The sequence below is a fragment of the Emydura macquarii genome, unplaced genomic scaffold (assembly GCF_026122565.2).
Source record: "Emydura macquarii macquarii isolate MOO-44397 ecotype Brisbane River unplaced genomic scaffold, CSIRO-AGI_Emac_v2 contig_1253, whole genome shotgun sequence".
Lineage (NCBI taxonomy): Eukaryota > Metazoa > Chordata > Testudines > Chelidae > Emydura > Emydura macquarii.
Genome location: NW_027131390.1, coordinates 60,383,662 through 60,401,813, shown reverse-complemented (window position 1 = coordinate 60,401,813; position 18,152 = coordinate 60,383,662). Strand labels below are relative to the sequence as shown.

At 38.2% G+C, this 18,152-nt stretch overlaps 1 protein-coding gene across 1 annotated transcript in view; it reads right to left on the bottom strand.

Moving 5' to 3' along the window:
* The window catches only part of DNAH7 (dynein axonemal heavy chain 7), a 261,259-nt gene that overhangs the window by 220,607 nt on the left and 22,500 nt on the right, over positions 1–18,152 (bottom strand). The window contains exons 6-8 of the mRNA XM_067548990.1: positions 13,723–13,903; positions 13,249–13,324; positions 5,173–5,298 (exon numbers count right to left, since the gene is read on the bottom strand). Of these exons, the coding sequence (XP_067405091.1) occupies positions 5,173–5,298; positions 13,249–13,324; positions 13,723–13,903 (383 nt within the window). The remainder of the gene's footprint in view (positions 1–5,172; positions 5,299–13,248; positions 13,325–13,722; positions 13,904–18,152) is intronic.

The window sequence follows — 18,152 nt, the reverse complement described above, 5'->3', positions numbered from 1 at the left end:
ACTATTATTCTAGGAAAACAAAATATAAATTCAAAAAAAATATTACAATATTGCCTACAAGTTTTGCACATGCTTCATATGTGCAACAAGATGGCCTGGGTTTCAAATAACTTTAAATGTAATTTTAAGTTGAAGATAAGGGACTACTCACATGAGTAAAGTTAAGCATATGAATAACTGTTTGCAGAATTAGGGCCCACGTGCAGGTCCCCAATTCTATTTATAGTCAGAAAAATACCTTCTATGTGCTTTAAGTGGTGCCCTTCTAGTAAAATTCCACTCAAGAAGCTTCACAAATATATAAAAGCAGAATATAAAACAGAAATAAAATTTTAGAAAATTTAGTAATTTGAATCAGCTAGCAAAATTCCTTTAAACATTTGTAAGGTCTTTTAACCCAAATAAACTGGGTACTTGTCTGTAGTTAGCAGATGTAAAAACAAATGTGTAACCTGCTACTGCAATTGCCTTCTGGTTGGCAAGCCACTGTGCAGGCAGGGTTGATTCCTTCTTCTGGTGTCAGTCAGAAAGAGCAGGGCCACTTAACTGACTGAGCAGAAATAATAAGGTGAACAAGGAAGAGGGTTGAGCAAAGAAGGGAGAAAATACATGCAAGTGCCCTGCTGAGCAAGATACTAACCATTCCCTACTTGGAAACAATCCTAGTGCACACTGACTGACTGAAGCATCCCTCATCCTAATGCCACATCAACCAGCGTGGTCAGGCCCACACAGAGGTGCTTGGTGAACGGATGGACAGACCTGCAAAAGCCCATCCATTTTCAAAACAGAGGGCTGGACCAAGAGAACCATGTATGAAGACCTCCCACAATTTAGGACAAAAAGGGTAATTCTGCTTCCTCCTGCTGCATGGAAGAGGTCGTAAGGGACTGAATAATATGACAGAAAATACCAGTCTAATTGTTGGAGAAAACATACCTGGGGCATCTGTAAAAGGAGAGGGAAGATAAATTGAGAGGCAGGGGAGACAACATACCTGGGGCATCTGCAGAAGTAGAGCAAGGACAAACTGAGACACAGGGGTGATAAGCAAGATATGGGGCTCAAATCTCACTTCCTCTCTTCAAGGGGGTCTGGTTTTAGGGGCATGTGGTAATTACCTTCAATACCATGATTGCAAAGAGCTCCCTAGAGCTACAGCAGAAGAAATGGGGATAAGAAGAACCCATTGAGGGTGATTTAGTTTAGGAAGCTGCTTTTTGGAGACAGAGGTTCCATGACTCTTGAGCAGAGAGATTGTGTATACCCTATTGACTGAGGTAATAGCCCTAGGAATAAAGGGCTCTTCTTTTCACCCGAAGAACAGAAGGTCACTGAGGTGGACCTGAAAGGAGTACCCCAACTCCTCTCCTTGCCCTCTACTGATGATCTGGATGTCCTGTACAAAAATAGGCATAGCAAAGGAGCTCCAAAGCAAGATGAGGCTACCTGGTTTGAGTCCACTCCTAGTGGCAAGCAGCTGGGTGGAGGGAACCACAGAGCTACTGCTTAAATGGATATTGTAGGTACACTAACCATGAGATGGGCGACTAGAAGGAAACCCCACATACAGGGCACCTTCCCAACATTTTTATTTTAAGCAACAGTAAAACAGGCTTGCCAACAGTGTCTTCAATTAATCCAGAGGCTGAAAAGATTATTTGATTCAGTATGAGGGGCTTGCTGCCATCTTCAACACAAAGCAGGATGACTGGGATTTGAGGGAATGCCTCAGAGGGGAGGGGGCTGAGTGATAAAACTGCTTGCTCCCAATAGGTTCTCTGATAACTGTCACTAGGGGAGGAAATCAACATAGCATCCTCACTGAGGAGCCAAGCCATAGTTAGGCTTTTCAATTCGTAGGGCAAAACTTGAAGGCTTAATCTCCAATCATATTACAACAAATATTAAGATAATTTTTCTACAGAAAATGTATTTGGTATGAGAACAGAAGATAGCATATAAAAAAACTGGAGATTTAATATGCATACCAGATAATCTCCATTTAAGGATTTACATGGTAAGAACAAGCACTTTGGGACCTGAAGCTGCATTCACTGTACAGTCAAAATTCCAACAGACTTACGGAAGAGTTTTGGGTGCAAAAAAATGCTTTCAAAGTCTAGTCGTAATTGACACAGTTTCATATGGTTCCATTTTGTTGTGTATATGGAAGCTTAATCAAGTTCCATTACTAGGCTAAAGCTATTGAAGAAATTAGCTTATCACCCTGAAAAAGTATCTCCAAAACCCAGTTGGGGACTGATTCCTCTCACACTGAAGTCAATGGGAATTTCTAACCAGGACCAGAGTTCCCCGTCACTGAGGCTTAATGTCTCTCAAGAGGACACCCACTGTCAAAGCCTGGAGTGATTTAACGGAGGAGAGGTCCTTGCTGGTGATGACCAAAGAAGGAAAAAAAACTGGGCACGTCCATATCAAAGATGCCTATGAGAAAGCCAGAACTCATACAGGTGTACTCTATCTCCCCTTCTTTAACAGTATCCAAAAGAACTGGGAGGGCTGCCTCAAACACCTTCTGATAGAGGAAGCTCTTAAGTCCTATTTGACTCAGATTGGAACTGTCAACATCAAGAGACCTCTCCACTCTAAATACCCACTCAATGAACACAGCTATATGTATGGCAAAAGTAGTGTCAAAGTCCCAGGCCAAAGAAGAACAGGAAGACTGATGCTGAAAGGTACTACTAAACCATGCATATTTGAGAACCCAACTCTGCACCAGCTTCTCTACACCAAAACTCTTCCTCTTCCATTTGGAGAAAAGAGGAATAATGCCAACAGGTCCTCCAACACATACTCCCACTTGACAATAAGGAAGGTGGCGAGGTATGGTGCCAGCTCTGTTTTCCTCCAGCCGTGTTTCAGCATGATGAAGGAAGGAGGGGTTGAACAGCTCCAAATTATTTTGCTTACTAGAAGCTTCCAAGATCATGTGACAAGGGCACATCTAGCCCCAACAGTTATCTAGACAGAAAATTATCAAAGTAGAACAACATCAATTTCAGAAGCCCAAGATAAAGATTTTAAATTCTTTTAAATTTTAATTCTTTTAAATTCTTTTAAAGATTTAAATGTTATTTGCCAGAGTATGAAATTTAGTAGTTAAGTGAAGAATACGTGACAGAAAAATTTTTATTGGCCCTTGATTAGTTCCTACAATTCAACAACATTGTCTATCAAATTAGATTAATCAGTTTCAATATCTTCAAAAATGCATTGTATTTTACTAAAATAAAATCTTACTAGAACAGCTTGCATTTCTGATTATTACAGAATATGATTAACTGTCAGATAATTTTCTCTTCTTGGAAGACAATATAGGTTGGACACAATTAATATGTCACTGTGAAAGCACTAGTTGTAGCACCCTGGTTACTGAGGTTGCTGCAGTGCAGAGAAGGCTGCAGACTAAACTGAAATCAACCAACCTGTTACTGGAAGGGATTACAGGCACTTGGAGGCAATTGTTGGGCTAATGAGGCAATTGGTTTAGTAACCAGGAAGTTACATAATAGGGAGAGCTCAGCGCCTGAGCTGGGTGGAGGAGAAAAGATGTATGAGAGGCTTCTCCTGCTATATACCTGTACTATGTCCTACAATGTTTGAAAATGGAGGATTAAAGGTACACATGGTAAAAAAAAGAAACAGACTGTGTGTGTTTGTGAGTAGGAAACCACCAAAACAGGCTAGGCAGCTCTGCTCTCTATGTAGCTGAAGAAGTCTCTGTCACAGAAGCTGTGACAGTCCCCATTAGCCACATCTATAGATTTAAAGGACAAACCTAAATCTGACAAAGAAACCCTTCTAAAAGTTTATTTTCCATTGTTTTTTGCTTCGCTATAAAATATACGGTTTAAAATTAATTGGATTTCACACCTAAAAATTTTCACTTGGAAGTTGATTCAGATGAAATTTCAAATTAATGTCACTGTTCTTTGAAGGTTATGAAGCTTCAGAAACAGAAATAATATCCTGCTCAACTACAACTTTCAAAACTTTTAAAGATAATTTCCTCTGACAACAAAGTTATTTCAGGACTCTTGCTGTCAGAATAAGGAATTACCTTATCAGAATCAACTATATTAATCAAGTAAGAATATTCTTCTTTGCTTTCACACCTTCTACACAATGAGAATATTTTCAGATGTTAAATGTTCTGATTTTCAGATGTTCTGAAGTTCTTAAAATTGAGGTTCTGCTATAAATAGGTAATTTGTCCTCACATATCACAGTTCCCAACTAACTTAATCAGCAAGATATAGCATGTGAACTAAGGCAGGGATTTTTAAGGAACCCATGAACAATGTGACTCATAGAAACATCGGACACTGATATGACAGAAAACATTTCTGTACATTCAATGTAAATCTGTGGGACTGCTTTATTTGCATAATTCTCTCAATAGCTCATGTGGTGATCCAGCTGTTAGACTTGACTGACTATATCCCACAAGAGTAGGAATACATGAATCCCTCCTTTCGTAGCCTAGAAGTTATCACTGTTGAGAAAGATAGCATTCTGAACCATTGGTAGCAAAATATTCTGAGAGTCCTGCATAAAAGGATGTCAAGGCAACCATCAGTCAGATGTTATAAATTTGTGCGGCTAGATAGCTGAGAAGATCACAGACACATTTTTTCATCCTGGAATAAGCCTTTTTCATGCTCCATTTTTGAGTAAACAAAAAAAAAATTTTTTTTTTTAAACTATTAAACATTTGTCTTATTCTGAGTATTTCCCTTTTACTATAGACTCACTGGCAGTTCTTCTGGTCTCCTGATGGAAGCAGAAAAGTAACAAAACCATGTTTGAAATGTCTGATTGGTTCTAGAACATTCTACATCGACCAACTTTCAGATTTAGCAGAAGTAAATCAAAACAGGTCCATTGCCCCAACAGAAAATATGTAAATCAGTGTAACTTCAAAATTAAAGGAGGCAATGGTCTTCCCAGGAATGGGTATATAATCTCTATCTCCCTCACTTTCAGTCCCAACCCATGCACTGTATCAGGAGTGTGGCCAGCTATGTATAGCCAACTATCACTAGGAACAGTCCCATAGTGGCCTTAAATCCTAAAATGAATCAATAAGTAGATTTTTCACATTTTCTGTTGGAAGAGCTTGAAATCTATAGGGTCCACACTTACTTAAAAGAAGTTTCCCATAAGTCTAGAACAGCCAACATTGTAGGGTTCATTGCATACAAATTTTCCTTTATGTAACTGCAGGCTGACAAGAAAGACTTGTTCCAAGGTTTTGGCACGACTTCCATTCTAAACAAAACAGTAAAATAAAGTCTCCAATTAGTCAAGCCAAGAATCCAAGAGATATGTATATTTTCCTTAATAGTTATAATTGTTTTGCATGCCACTCAGATTCACAATTTGGGAGATAAAACTAATTTCTTCTTTTACTCTTCAGAAATTTAAAGTTTGTCCTAAGATATTGGCAAGTATATAAAATTAAATATTGAGATAGAACTTTCTGTTAAAACTTAAGAAGAGGTATGTAACTTATTCATGGCCCCTTATGAATTCTTAGAACTAATCAAACTAATTAGATTACAAGCATGCAGTTTATACAGGTAATTATCCAATAACTTTTCTAAATGATCTTGAAATTGTAATGGGTAAGGCTATATGTCAGTCACAACCATGATTTCTGTCACAAAACCCATGAATTGTAGGGTGTTTTCATAAAAAGTCATTGCCTTTTTCACCTCAGTATGTCTGATACTGAATACAATTTTCATGCATTTTTACATATTTGGCACTTTTTTTGGTATCTTGCTAACTTTACATACTTTAAAAACTGCTAATCATAGTTATTTAACATTTCTAATTGAAAATAGATTTAATAGTTAAATATTTTGTTCCATGACTTTTTAAAAAACTAAAATTATAGCAAACATTTTTTGCTGTAACCAGAGTTCTTTGAAATGGACTCTGCATGTTCATATTCATGGGATATGCTGATGGTGCGGCTCTGACGGTGGAATTTTTTGAGAGCAGTGCCTGTTGGAGCACTTTCATGCCCTCTTCCTGCCTCTCCCTTCACTGTTCCTGAATGTTGTGAAGGCAAGGGTACAGAAGGGGACATGGTGTTCCAGCCATATCAGTTTCTTCCAACAATCTCCACAAATCTGAATTTAGAATTAGGACTCCAGAAAACAAGGGAAGGTGGACTGGGTTTGAGATTATGGAGAGTACCTCTCAAAGAACTCCATTTACAGATAAATAACCTTCATTTCTTCTTCAGGTGGCCTCTGATTATTCTCATTCATTGGATATTTTAACAAGCAGTACTGATCTTGAAGAAAGGTTGGACATGGAGTATTAATCAAAGAGGGATTGAACTACTGCTCTGCCAAAATGAGCATCTGATCTGGATGTTAGATCCAAAGAGCAGTGATTTGTAAATGTATCTATGGAGCTCCACATTTCAGCCCTACAAATTTCTGTACATGGAACATGCCTAAGGCATGCCACTGAGGTCACCATAGCTATGGTGGAATGAGACCTAATCCCCTTGAGGATATGGATGGATGCTAATGTGTAGGCCTTTTATAGGCATAGTCTAACCCATTTTGATAATACCTAAGAAGTGATCATTTGACCTTTTATATTATTAGCATAACATATGAATCAATTAGGAGACTTTCTGAACTATTTAAATAATAAAGCTAAAGCCCTTACTGCATCTAACTTATGTAATTTATTTTTCACTTGCATGTGCACGTGGTCTTGAAAAAAATACCAGCAGGTTAATTGACTGATTAATATGAAATTGGGTTACCAATGTAAGTGGGAACCTGTTGGTGACATAGCACAACTTTATCTTTTTGGAATACAGTAAATCACAGGTCAGCCATGAAGGGTTGCAGTTCACTCACTTTCTAGTTCATGTTATGGCTATGATGAAAGCTGTTTTAATTGAAAGGTGAAATAAAGAGCATTCTCTCAGTGGCTCGAAGGAAGGCTTCATAAGATCCACTTCTGGTGAAGGGTCCTTGACTGGTTGGTAAAAGTTGATCAACCCTTTCATAAATCTCTTTACTGTCCCATGTGTGAAAAAGATTTGTTTTCTATGAGTGATATGTTGATATGGCTGCTAAACGAACTTTAATCGATATAAAGAGACCTGAAAATTTCAGCGGTAGCACATATTCCAATATAGCCTGAACTAGAGCTGTGACTGGGGTTATATTGTTAACTATTTGCCCAGAGAAAAAATCTCTTTCACTTGAGATTATACAATTTATAGTTTGATTCTTTCCTAGGAGTTAATTAAGGCATGTTGTACTTCTAGTGAGCAAGATTTTTCTAATTCTGCCACAGCCCTGTAGCCCAAGTTAGCCAGCACTAGTAGGAAAAGTGGGAAGTAATCCATTCCATTTTGTAGAGTCAACAGATGTGTAGTGAGTGGAAAGACTGGTAAATTCCTTTGGAGAGCTGAAGGTCTGGGAACCTCTGTTGCCTCAACTATTCTGGGGCAACCAGAATTACTTGTCTTGTTTTATCTTCCTTATTATCCTCTGGATGGGGGAAATGGAGAGAAGGGATAAAGAAGACCTTGCCCCTTTTTATCAGGAATGTTTTTTAGATGGATTGGCTATCTTTCCCTGCTCTCATGCAACATCTGAGACATTTCATGTTTTTCTTGGTTGAAAAGCTGTCTACATCTGAATGACCCTATGAGTCAAAGTTCTTGGGTATCACTTATGTTTTTAATGACCATCCATGGACTTCTGTCACATCCCTGCTCACTTGGGCCACAAATCAGCTAGGTGTAGAGTTACAGCGTAGATCTTGTGTTCAATGCACCATTCCTACAGAGCCACTGCTTCCCACAGCACCACGAACTAAGCTCCTCCCTGTTTTTTTTACATAACATACTGCTGTCATATCATGACAAGGTCCCACACCAAGGGCTCTTAAGCAAAGTAAGCAGTCATAGGATAAGAGGAAGGTCTTCTGATAAACAGTAACTGGTTAAAAGATAGGAAACAAAGGGTAGGAATAAATTATCAGTTTTCATTTTGGAGAAAAGTAAGGGTCCCCCAAGGATATGTACCTGGACCTGTGCTGTTCAACATATTCATAAATGATCTGGAAAAAGGGCTAGATGGTGAGGTGGAAAAATGTACAGATAGTTAAGTCCAAAGCTGACTGCAAAGCATTACAAAGGGATCTCACAAAACTGGGGGACTGGGCAACAAAATGGCAGATGAAATTCAATGTTGATAAGTGCAAAGTAATGAACACTAGAAAACATAATCCCAACTATACATACAAAGTGATGGGGTCTAAATTAGCTGTTACTACTCAAGAAAGAGATCTTGGAGTCATTGTGGATAGTTCTTTGAAAACATCAGCTCAGTGTGCAGTGGCATTCAAAAAACCTAACAGAATGTAGGAATCATTAGGAAAGGGATAGATAATAAGACAGAAAATATCATAATGTCACTATATAAATCCATGGTTCACTAACACCTTGAATATTACTTGCAGATCTAGTCGCCCCATCTCAAAAAAGATAGATTAGAATTGGAAAAAGTGCAGAGAAGGGCAACAAAAATGATTAGGGGTATAGATTAGGAGTACAGATTCTATATGAGGAAAGATTTAAAAAGACTGGGGCTATTCAGCTTGGAGAAGTGATGACTGAGGGGGAATATGATAGAGGTCTATCATGGATGGTGTGGAGAAAGTGAATAAGGAAGTGTTATGTACCCCTTCTCATAACACACGAGAGGTCACCAATGAAATTAATAGGCAGCAGGCTTAAATCAAACATAAGGAAGTATTTCTTCACACAACACTCAGTCAGACTATGAAACTCATTGCTGGGTGATATGAAGGCCAAAAGTATAAATTAATTTAAAAAGATATATTCAAGGAGAATAGGCCCATCAATGGCAATTAGCTAAGATGGCCAGGGACACAACTCCATGCCTTGGGTGTCCCTAAACCTCTGACTGCCAGAAGCTGAGAATGGACAGGGGATGGATCATTGTTATATTCAGTCCCTCTGAAGCATCTGGCACTGGCCACTGTCAGAAGACAGGATACCAGGCTAGATTGACCATTGGTCTGACCTAGTATGGCCATTCTTATGTTGTCCTTGGTGACCTGAACCACCTTGTAATGAAGATGAAGCAGAAAAGATTTGGGAATCCAATGTACTGCTTTCAGCTCAGCTGTGTATTTGCTTTTCCTGGGACTTCCAATGCCCATGAACTAGCTATTTGTTGAAGTGTGCTCCTCAACCCACACTGGATGTTTTTGAGGTTGCAGATGGAGCTGAAGGGTTGAAAGCCACTCCCCTTAAGAATACTGTGACTGAGTCCCCCATGAAAGAGACAGTTGAAAATTCTTTAGTATAGTCTTTGTTAGAGACATGCTGGCGAAATTCATTTTGTAATTATTTGCCAAACAGTGTTAGAGATCTCATTTTGAGCTGGGTGTAAGGTGTTACCTACACAGCAGAGGCTGTGAGGCACATTAATTTAAGAAAGAATATGACTCTCTGACATGGGAGTAGGTGCAGTAAAAGCTACAGCTAACTGAAACTTTAGAAACCTCTTCTGGAAGAAGTGCTCTCCCTACTTGACAGTCCAGAATTATCCCTGTGAAGGGGATCTTTTGAGTGAGTAACAAGAGCAACTGCTCCCAGTTTATCCTAAGTCCCAATTTCTCAACTAGATAACTTTAGGGTACATGATTCTGGACAGATTTTCTTCTGGAAGTGCTTTGAATAGTCATCTAAATATGGGTATTCATGGATCTATTGTCTCTGTAAATGTGCTACCACAGCAGGAAAGCATTTTGTAAAACTTCTGGAGGCAGCAGAAAGACCAAACTGAAGGACCCTGAATGGGAAATCATCTTCTCTTCTAGAAAACAAAGACATTTGGTGTGTGTGGGTCTGATTTACATATGGCAATATGCATCGTTTATAAATAAAGCAGCAAACCAATCCTGTGTTGAAAGGGAAGTTGTTATAAATTCTAGGGTCAGCATATATAGGTGGAACTTTCTGACGAAAGAATGTTTTCTCAGTTCTAATATAGGTCCAAAACCTCCATCCTTTCTCAGGATTAGGAATTATCTTGAATAGATTCCTTTTCCTCTGAATTCCATTGGCACTGCTTCCAAAATAGACAGAACCTCTGATCTTAGTAGACTTATGTGAAGGTCCCTGAATAGGGATGGGATGGGGGTGCTAAAGAGGAGAAAGGGAATTGAACTGGATAGGATATCTGCTGTATATTATTTCTAAATCCACCTGCCATGTTTATAGCACTCCATTTGTTGTAGAAATGACACAAGTAGTCACCAAATGGGGTGGGAAAAGAATGGTGCAGAATTGTTTTTGGGCTCTTAGGCCTTATACCAAACTTGAGGCCCAAGGCCTGGCACAGAAGTCAACGCTGGAACTTATTTGTCTTTTACATCAGGCTTAAAAGTTTTTCTCTTTTGCTGCTGATGTTGCTGAGGAGAATGTTTTTGCATGGAGGAAACAAGGATGGATATTACTGCACGTGATACCTGAACACAAGTACTCCAGATCACCTTCTGGGCTGTTGATATACTTACAAATATCTGGCTGTAGAACTAGCATCCTCCATGTTTCAAATACCTCATCTGTCTTTGTGTTAAATAAGCCACCTCATTCAAAGGGGAGGTCCTTCACCTTATCTTTTGTTTCTGGAGTGAGTCCAGATACTAAAAGTCATGCATGATGCCTAAGAGAGATGCCTGAAGGTACTGCTCTGGCAGAAGAGTAGGAAGAATCGAACAACACTCTTACACTATGCTTTGCAACAAGCTATCCTTCAGAAATGAGGTTTCTGCTGCTTATTCTCCCCAAAAGTGTTGGGGGGCTGAATCTGACCTATACATACTTGTGGATCCAAGGGACATACTAGATCCAGAGAGTCTGGCTGCCAAAGCAATGCTTGCACTCTGTTCTTCAAGCCATTGGGGTGAAAGACTGTAAACTGAGTATCTTGAGGGACAGTATCCTTCCCTGAGGGGGGCTAGGCATCTTGTATAAGTGTCCAATGCCAGAAAGATTGAGGGGCAAGAGGCATGCCTTTTGGACTCTTGATTCTTCATTTTCCAATACTCCATCAGATCCTAATAATGGAACCGAAGCTGTATTGTTAGTGGAAGAGAATTGTTTTGCCAAATGGCACTAGTTTGAAATTGAGAATTTTCCACTTGTGGGGCTGCAAAAGTAAGTGTGCAACTGCAGCATAAGATACTTATATTCTACCATAATGTTCTCCCTTTTATATACACTACAGCGCCTCTGTGGAGCAACAGTTGACAGACAACATGGTAAGTCTGCAGTCAGGACTCATAGGATAACCCCTATGCCTAACCATTAGAGTAGAAAACTATACTGGGCCTTTCTCTCATATATTATCACTCTCTTCAGGATGGAAGATGACTAAGAAAACAAATAACACAAAACTTTGAGAGACTAGACATGTACATCTGTGGTTACATTTCAAGTATCTTAATCCATTGGCCAGAAATGTAAATTACAAGAAGATCTTTTTATTAAATTATTTTCTGGTAATTCTCCCCACAGTTTACAGCCTAAACCAAAGCCCAGTCTATGGAAAGAATTTTCATGATCTTCAGTGAGCTCTGCATCAAGCCCATATTGTGCTACTGGTGCCAAAGCCATTTATGGGGCTGCAGTTACGAAGTGGTGGAAGAACAAGTGAAGGATATAACAAACACAAAGCAGAGTCCATATGTATTTCATATGCCAAGGATAAAAAGGTAGAAATTATAATTAGTTAGCTTTGGTTTTAAAATAACTATACGTGCATTGCCTTTACATTCATTTGTATTACAATATATAAACTCTCATGCAATATGCAAGATGTACTAATGAAAACTACATCTCTATCTACAGATGAAAACTCTGCATGCATCTGATGTCCTGGAAAACAAGGATTTACCTGAAGCAGCATAGCTCTGTTGCTATGGTAAGTTTGGCTGTTTGGCATAGGGCTAATTTTGTCAGTTTTTTCCCCACTGATTTGGGTGCAACTTAATTTTTGGTATAGACTCAATTTTTCTATGTATCTTTTTCAAATCCTTTACAGCTTTAGTTAGGATTTGACTTTTTCACAAGGAATATGATGGACAAATAAAAGAGAGAGAGAGCATTTGACAAGTTAACATAAAAAGTTAAACTGCAGTCCAATCGATGGGTTAGTTAAAAAACAAAAAAATTAACTCTAAAAATGGAGGTCACAATGTAGCCAGGGTGCCTGTGGGGTTCCTTTCATCTAAAGGCAAACTGGCTAACCAGTTTATGCCTAAATCTTCACATGTAAGACAGACTGCAACCACTTCACTTTCATGCTCCAGAAGGGCTGAAAACATATTCTAGAACTGGATCCTTTATGCTGCTCTTCACCAAGCAGATCAAATTTCTGCTTATCTGACATTCATTTCAATGCTACAATGACAGTTAGCAGATCCTGCATTTTTTAAGACAGATGTGAAAGGAATGCATACAGTCCATTATTCTATACAAAGATACTGTCCATCTTTCTGTTGCCTGCTTGCCAGCTGATGTTCTCCTTTAGCTATGATGGAAGAGGCTTATCTGATAATTTCTGTATGCCAAGTCATAATTGCGAAATATTTTATTTGTATGTTTCCCAATGAGTGCTTTGTAATATGACTGAAGATTTAAGAAGTGCACATATTGTTGAATTGTTTGGACAGGAAAGAAAGTATTTGATTAGTGTTGCTACATATTGTATTCTTGAACCAGAACTTATTGAGATGCATCCTTAGCCAATGTAAATTGACATAGCTATACTGAAATACATGCAGAGTGTGCACTGAAATCAATGGAGCAATGTCAATTTACATCAGCTGATGATGTGGCCTTATGTTCAGTTGATGTGGGACTACATCCAACCTTATTATCATTGATAAATATTAAATGCTGCAACGGGAAATTTGTTCTCAAAAGTTTGTCAGAGTAAACACATATTTTGCAGAACTTTAATAATGTTATAATGCAACTGCATAAATTTATGCAACAAATAACAAAATATTTCTTTTTAGTGCTATTTAACATGCTTCAATTTGGATCAATTGCTTTTGTCTAATAAGTTTTCCATAATACAGTATTCTAGCCTACTGCTGTCTAGTCAGTGTTCTTGAAAGAATGTGTTTTCTTACTCTGCACGATAAGGTGGAAGAAAAGCTTGCTTCTTGTCTTCATCTTTTTCCCTGGGGTCTCTTAAAACAAAGTCAACTAAAAGAAGGGTATAAAAAAAACCAAAACATAAATAAGCTTAGCAAAGGAAAATCAACATTAAACTAGTGGATCCAAATGGTTGGACAATCCTAGTGAAGTGAATGATGATGTAATTGTACAGGGTATGTAATTCAAAATAATTTTCTTTAAGTGAGATTTACAAAATAAAAGCAATTTTTTTATGAAAGAGCAAAAGTGGTGAATGGGGCCATATTTCCCCCTTAAGGAAAAAACATGAAATCCTGTGGAACTTTTCTATTAAAAACATGTATCCAATATCTCTTTCACCTACAAACTTCTTATTTAATGATGGTATTCAACAGTGAACACTTCTGTATTTCAGTAACTCAGAATATGGATACAACTAGAAAGAACAGATATTATCATCAATTTACCTATGGCTTTTTTTACACTAAGAAGATAGTCTTCTCTCATTTCATCAGACAGCAAATATATACTTTTACTGAGTACTTTCAGATGCTGTGGGACTAAATCCAAGACATGCTCTAGCCAAGAATCTTCCATTGGAGCAACATGTTCTGTATCAATTCCATGGTGGATGTAATAGTAGTATTTCTGTACAATAAAGACATTAAATAAGTTGGCTGAGTTTGGCATTATAACATAAAGATAAAAATGGTCATTTCTAGTACTGCTTTTGATGGAAGCATGAGTACATTTCAGGAGTCCTAAGGATTGGTTTACATTATAAACAATATATATATAATTCAGTAAGACTAATTTTAGGTTTTATATTGTTTCTTAATGCATTTTCTATGTGCATCAAAATTATTTCTAAAAGTCATAAAGATAGTATAATTGCATTAAAAGTATCATGTCATAATCCATACTAAACGATGATACTTACGTACAGTGTAACAAATTCTCTCAGGACTCCTCTGGTGTCTATTGTTGCATACCATACATACTCAGGATGTGACAGTGATTGTGAGAATAGAATTCAAGTGTACCAAATCAGTTTACCCCTACCATGTTAACTAAAGGAGGATCTGCATTTTGTGTTAGCAGGATGGCACCCATAATACACAGATGAGCAGTTTAGATTCCATCCAATAAGAGGCAGTGATACACATACACCCCAGCCAAATCATTATAATATCTAAGGGCTTGTCTGCACAGCAAGTTGTAGAGCACTAGCAAGTTTACAGAGGACTAGTTTGCCAGGCAGCAATGGCCCATGTGGACGCTACCACAGAACAGTGGAAGTCCTATCAAACTGCACTCAGAGACCTTCACTATGTTGTAGCACAGTGGTTCCCAATCTGTGGCCCAGGGGCCAAAAGTGGCCCATGAGGGCATTCAAAGTGGCCCGTGGCTCCCTTCCTGCTGGCTGCAGAAGGGAGCCGCTTCCTAAGGACCCAGGTGGAGCACGTTTCCACAGGGCTAGAAGACCAGTGCAGGCTCCTTGCTGCAGCCAGGGGGATGGGAGCACGTTTCCCCAGGGGAACTCAGCAAAGACCTGCTTGGGTCCCTACTGGGGTCCCTGCTGGAGCCAGAGAGAGGGGAGCACATCCCCCTGACTGCAGAAGGAGCCACTGCCTAGGGACCCAGGTGGAGCACACACAGGGCTACAGGATGGCGTGTGGTTTCCCTGCTGCAGCAAGGGAGACGGGAGATCCGCAAGGAGGCTCCTTCCATCTGGCTGCAGTGGGGTGGAGGGCTGCTGGCGGAGACTGGTGGCCCTTCTGGGTTGTAAAACTGATATCTGTGGCCCTCGAGCCAAAAAGGTTGGGAACCACTGTTGTAGCAGCATCCACATGGAACTTTATAGAACAGCAAGCTGGTGTGGTTTAGAGTCATACCCTGGTTTGCTGTGCAGTAATTTGTTATGTAGACCAGCCCTTAGTCAATATAACAAGCATGATGAAAATTGAGTAGACACAGGAAGAGCAGTTAGAGATGGAATATAAACCTTGACTTTGAATTTGCTTGCTTATTTGGTTTAAAACTGATTTTTGGGATTAAGATTTTCAACTCTAGGTGCCAGCATTATTCTCACACAATTTAGCATACACATCTGTTGGGCCCACAAAGCCCACAGTTGTACATATCAATCAGACAACTTCATCACTAGTTGCAGATGCAATTTAGGGTCCTCTAGCTGATCAAGTTCCTAATATGCTCTCATGAGAAAAGAAAATATAATCATAATATGAATATTTAAAAGTTAATTTGTTTTAAAACATTCTTATGCAACAAATTCCTAGTGATTTTTTAAATAACTTAAAAACACAGATTAAATTTAGATATTTTCTATCCAGTGTATGGTTTTTTTTTCTTTTTATTTGGGTTTTACTAGGGCATCCTTATGGTTTGATTAGCTTGTCTGTTTCATTTTGTATTTAAAAAGTTAAACAGTAGCTCTTTGATTCAGCTAATTATAAGTAGTTTTCCAATACAAAATAAAACAGACTGGTGGGTCAGACTGAAGAGGAAGCCCTAGTGAAACTCAAAGCCATTCAGAATGCTGCAAAAAAGGATAATGCAGTTTTTAATCTTCAAAGGAAAGCCACAGATTGATGCAGGTTTTACCAATACTTAATTCCCTCATAGTCCAATCGGCTTGTCAGTTTCATTTTGTATTACAAAAACTACATCAGAGCATGAAGCAGGGTAAGATTTAATTTTTTAATAAATTTTGAAACAGATAAGCTAATCAGGCTGCAGAAGGATGTGAGGTAAACGTACGAGGCTCCAGAGGCTAGAGAAAGGGATACTAAGCAGTGAAGGCAGGAACAAAAGACAAAGAGCTATACACTCTGTTCCACTATCTTGTTAAAAGGCAAATAGCAGAAATCCCAGTAGAAAATAGACCTGATTTGTAGGAGGCAGGTGTGGTAGTTTTCCTCCATATGTTCCATCTCCTCTGCAAAAACCCGCCTATGGTACAATCAGAAGGCTAGAATGTGTAAAAGCCCCTAAGATCAGTAAGGATGCACCTATGTTTTCCTATTAATTTTCTGCCTCCATGTGGTATAAAGCCCATGACTCCCACCCCTTCAGCATGACCTTTAAAGGGAGAATGTCAAAACTTCAGTCTATTTTGGAAGCATTTTGCCCCTTCAGAAGGGTTATTCTGGAGGACGGGTGATTAAAGTCTATACAAAGGAAAAAGAAGGCGGGGGAAAGACAGAGTAGGAGAAATTATAGATTAGTGCAGATTGATGGGAAAGAATGTCCCAAGAAGTCCAGCTGGACAGAAATAATTATAATGATAAAATGTGCAATTTGAGATATTTTATAAAAATGAAACTGGAAAATCAGCTTTAAACAAATTTTCAAAAATGCATATTCAAACTTAAGCTCCAAAATTCATATTTAGATACCTAAAATTACGTAAGTGACCTACTTTTCAGAAAGCTGAGAACCTTTGAAAACCTGGCTACATATTTAGGTACCTAAAGATGGCTCTCAGAACCTAACTTGGGCACCCATTTTTAAAATTCATAGGCTGTATTTTTAGTCTGTTGCTTAATCAAATGTCAAGTGATTTGTTCCTTATTTTTATTCATTAGTGAGATGAAGTTACCTACAGTATATAAATTGAGAATGCCTAAATTTTATCATAGTGCACAGTAATATCGCTGGTTTAGTCACCCATCATAAGGACTTCTTAAGAACATTTATAAATATATCATATGAGACACTTTCAAGAACATAATTTAGAGTGCATCATGAAAAGTTGTTGTAGTAATGATTCCATTGACTGAAATACATCAGCAGATATTTTACATTACACTAAGTGCACTCAAACGGCCATACAATGTATTTATTCCATGGAAGAACACCCACTGAGGTCAACAGGAGTTGCCAAACAGACTGAAGATGATATGATGCCCAATGGACCCTCAAATGGTCAAAGTTCTACAGGAGATAGTACAATTTTAGATTTTTATTGTTTTGTATACACAAGATTATTTGTGTTGTTAGGACTTAAAATGTGTTTTTATGCAAAACAAGAGAGTTATGTTTGAATTGTATTTTTTTGATAATGGTCTTTGCTTAGCTTTTTGTCTGAATGCTGGAGATACTGTTACTGCAGAATATGATCTACCAACATCACAGAAAAAAAAAACTATTGGACTCTGTTTAGAATGCCAATCATCAAGGAGAGAAGAGAACAAAGATCTGATTTAACAGTTTAAAATAATTTAATTTAGCATCTAAATTAATCACCAGATAGCAAAGTCCTTTATAGAAAAACTCTTTGCTGTGATCTTTAAAATCTAGATTTTTAGCAGCTGGGAAGTATGGTGATTATGTGATCTATAAACACCTAGCTCAGACTGACTTAATGGTTTGATTCACATAAATAAGTATAGTACTAAATCAGCGCCTAATTCTGGCTAAGGGTAGGAAAGTGGCATAATCCCTCCACAAATAGGCACCTATATATGTTACAAAAGCAGAAATAATATATAATGTTTTCTAACTGAAACAAACCCAAAACATAGTCCCCTTGTGAATTCAATTCCTATTAAAAGCAGAAGTAACTTGTGATGGGAGAACACATTGCTTGGTTTGAGTAGATGCACATTCTTACATACATATATGTGGCTCAGACCCATTTCGCCCATGGCAACTGCCCATTATCCCCCTCACAGATATTAGTCAGAGTATCTAAAAAGCAATGTCTAAACTTTCCAATAGTGAAACAGTAAGGAAGGCCAATTCTGCCAACATACTACTGCCTGCAGATTTTCCATCATATACATACTTTCATTGCCAAAAAGAATATGGACACTTAAAAACAAAACAAAATAGCAAACTAAAATTGACTTAAATGTAGATTTGTTACCAAACC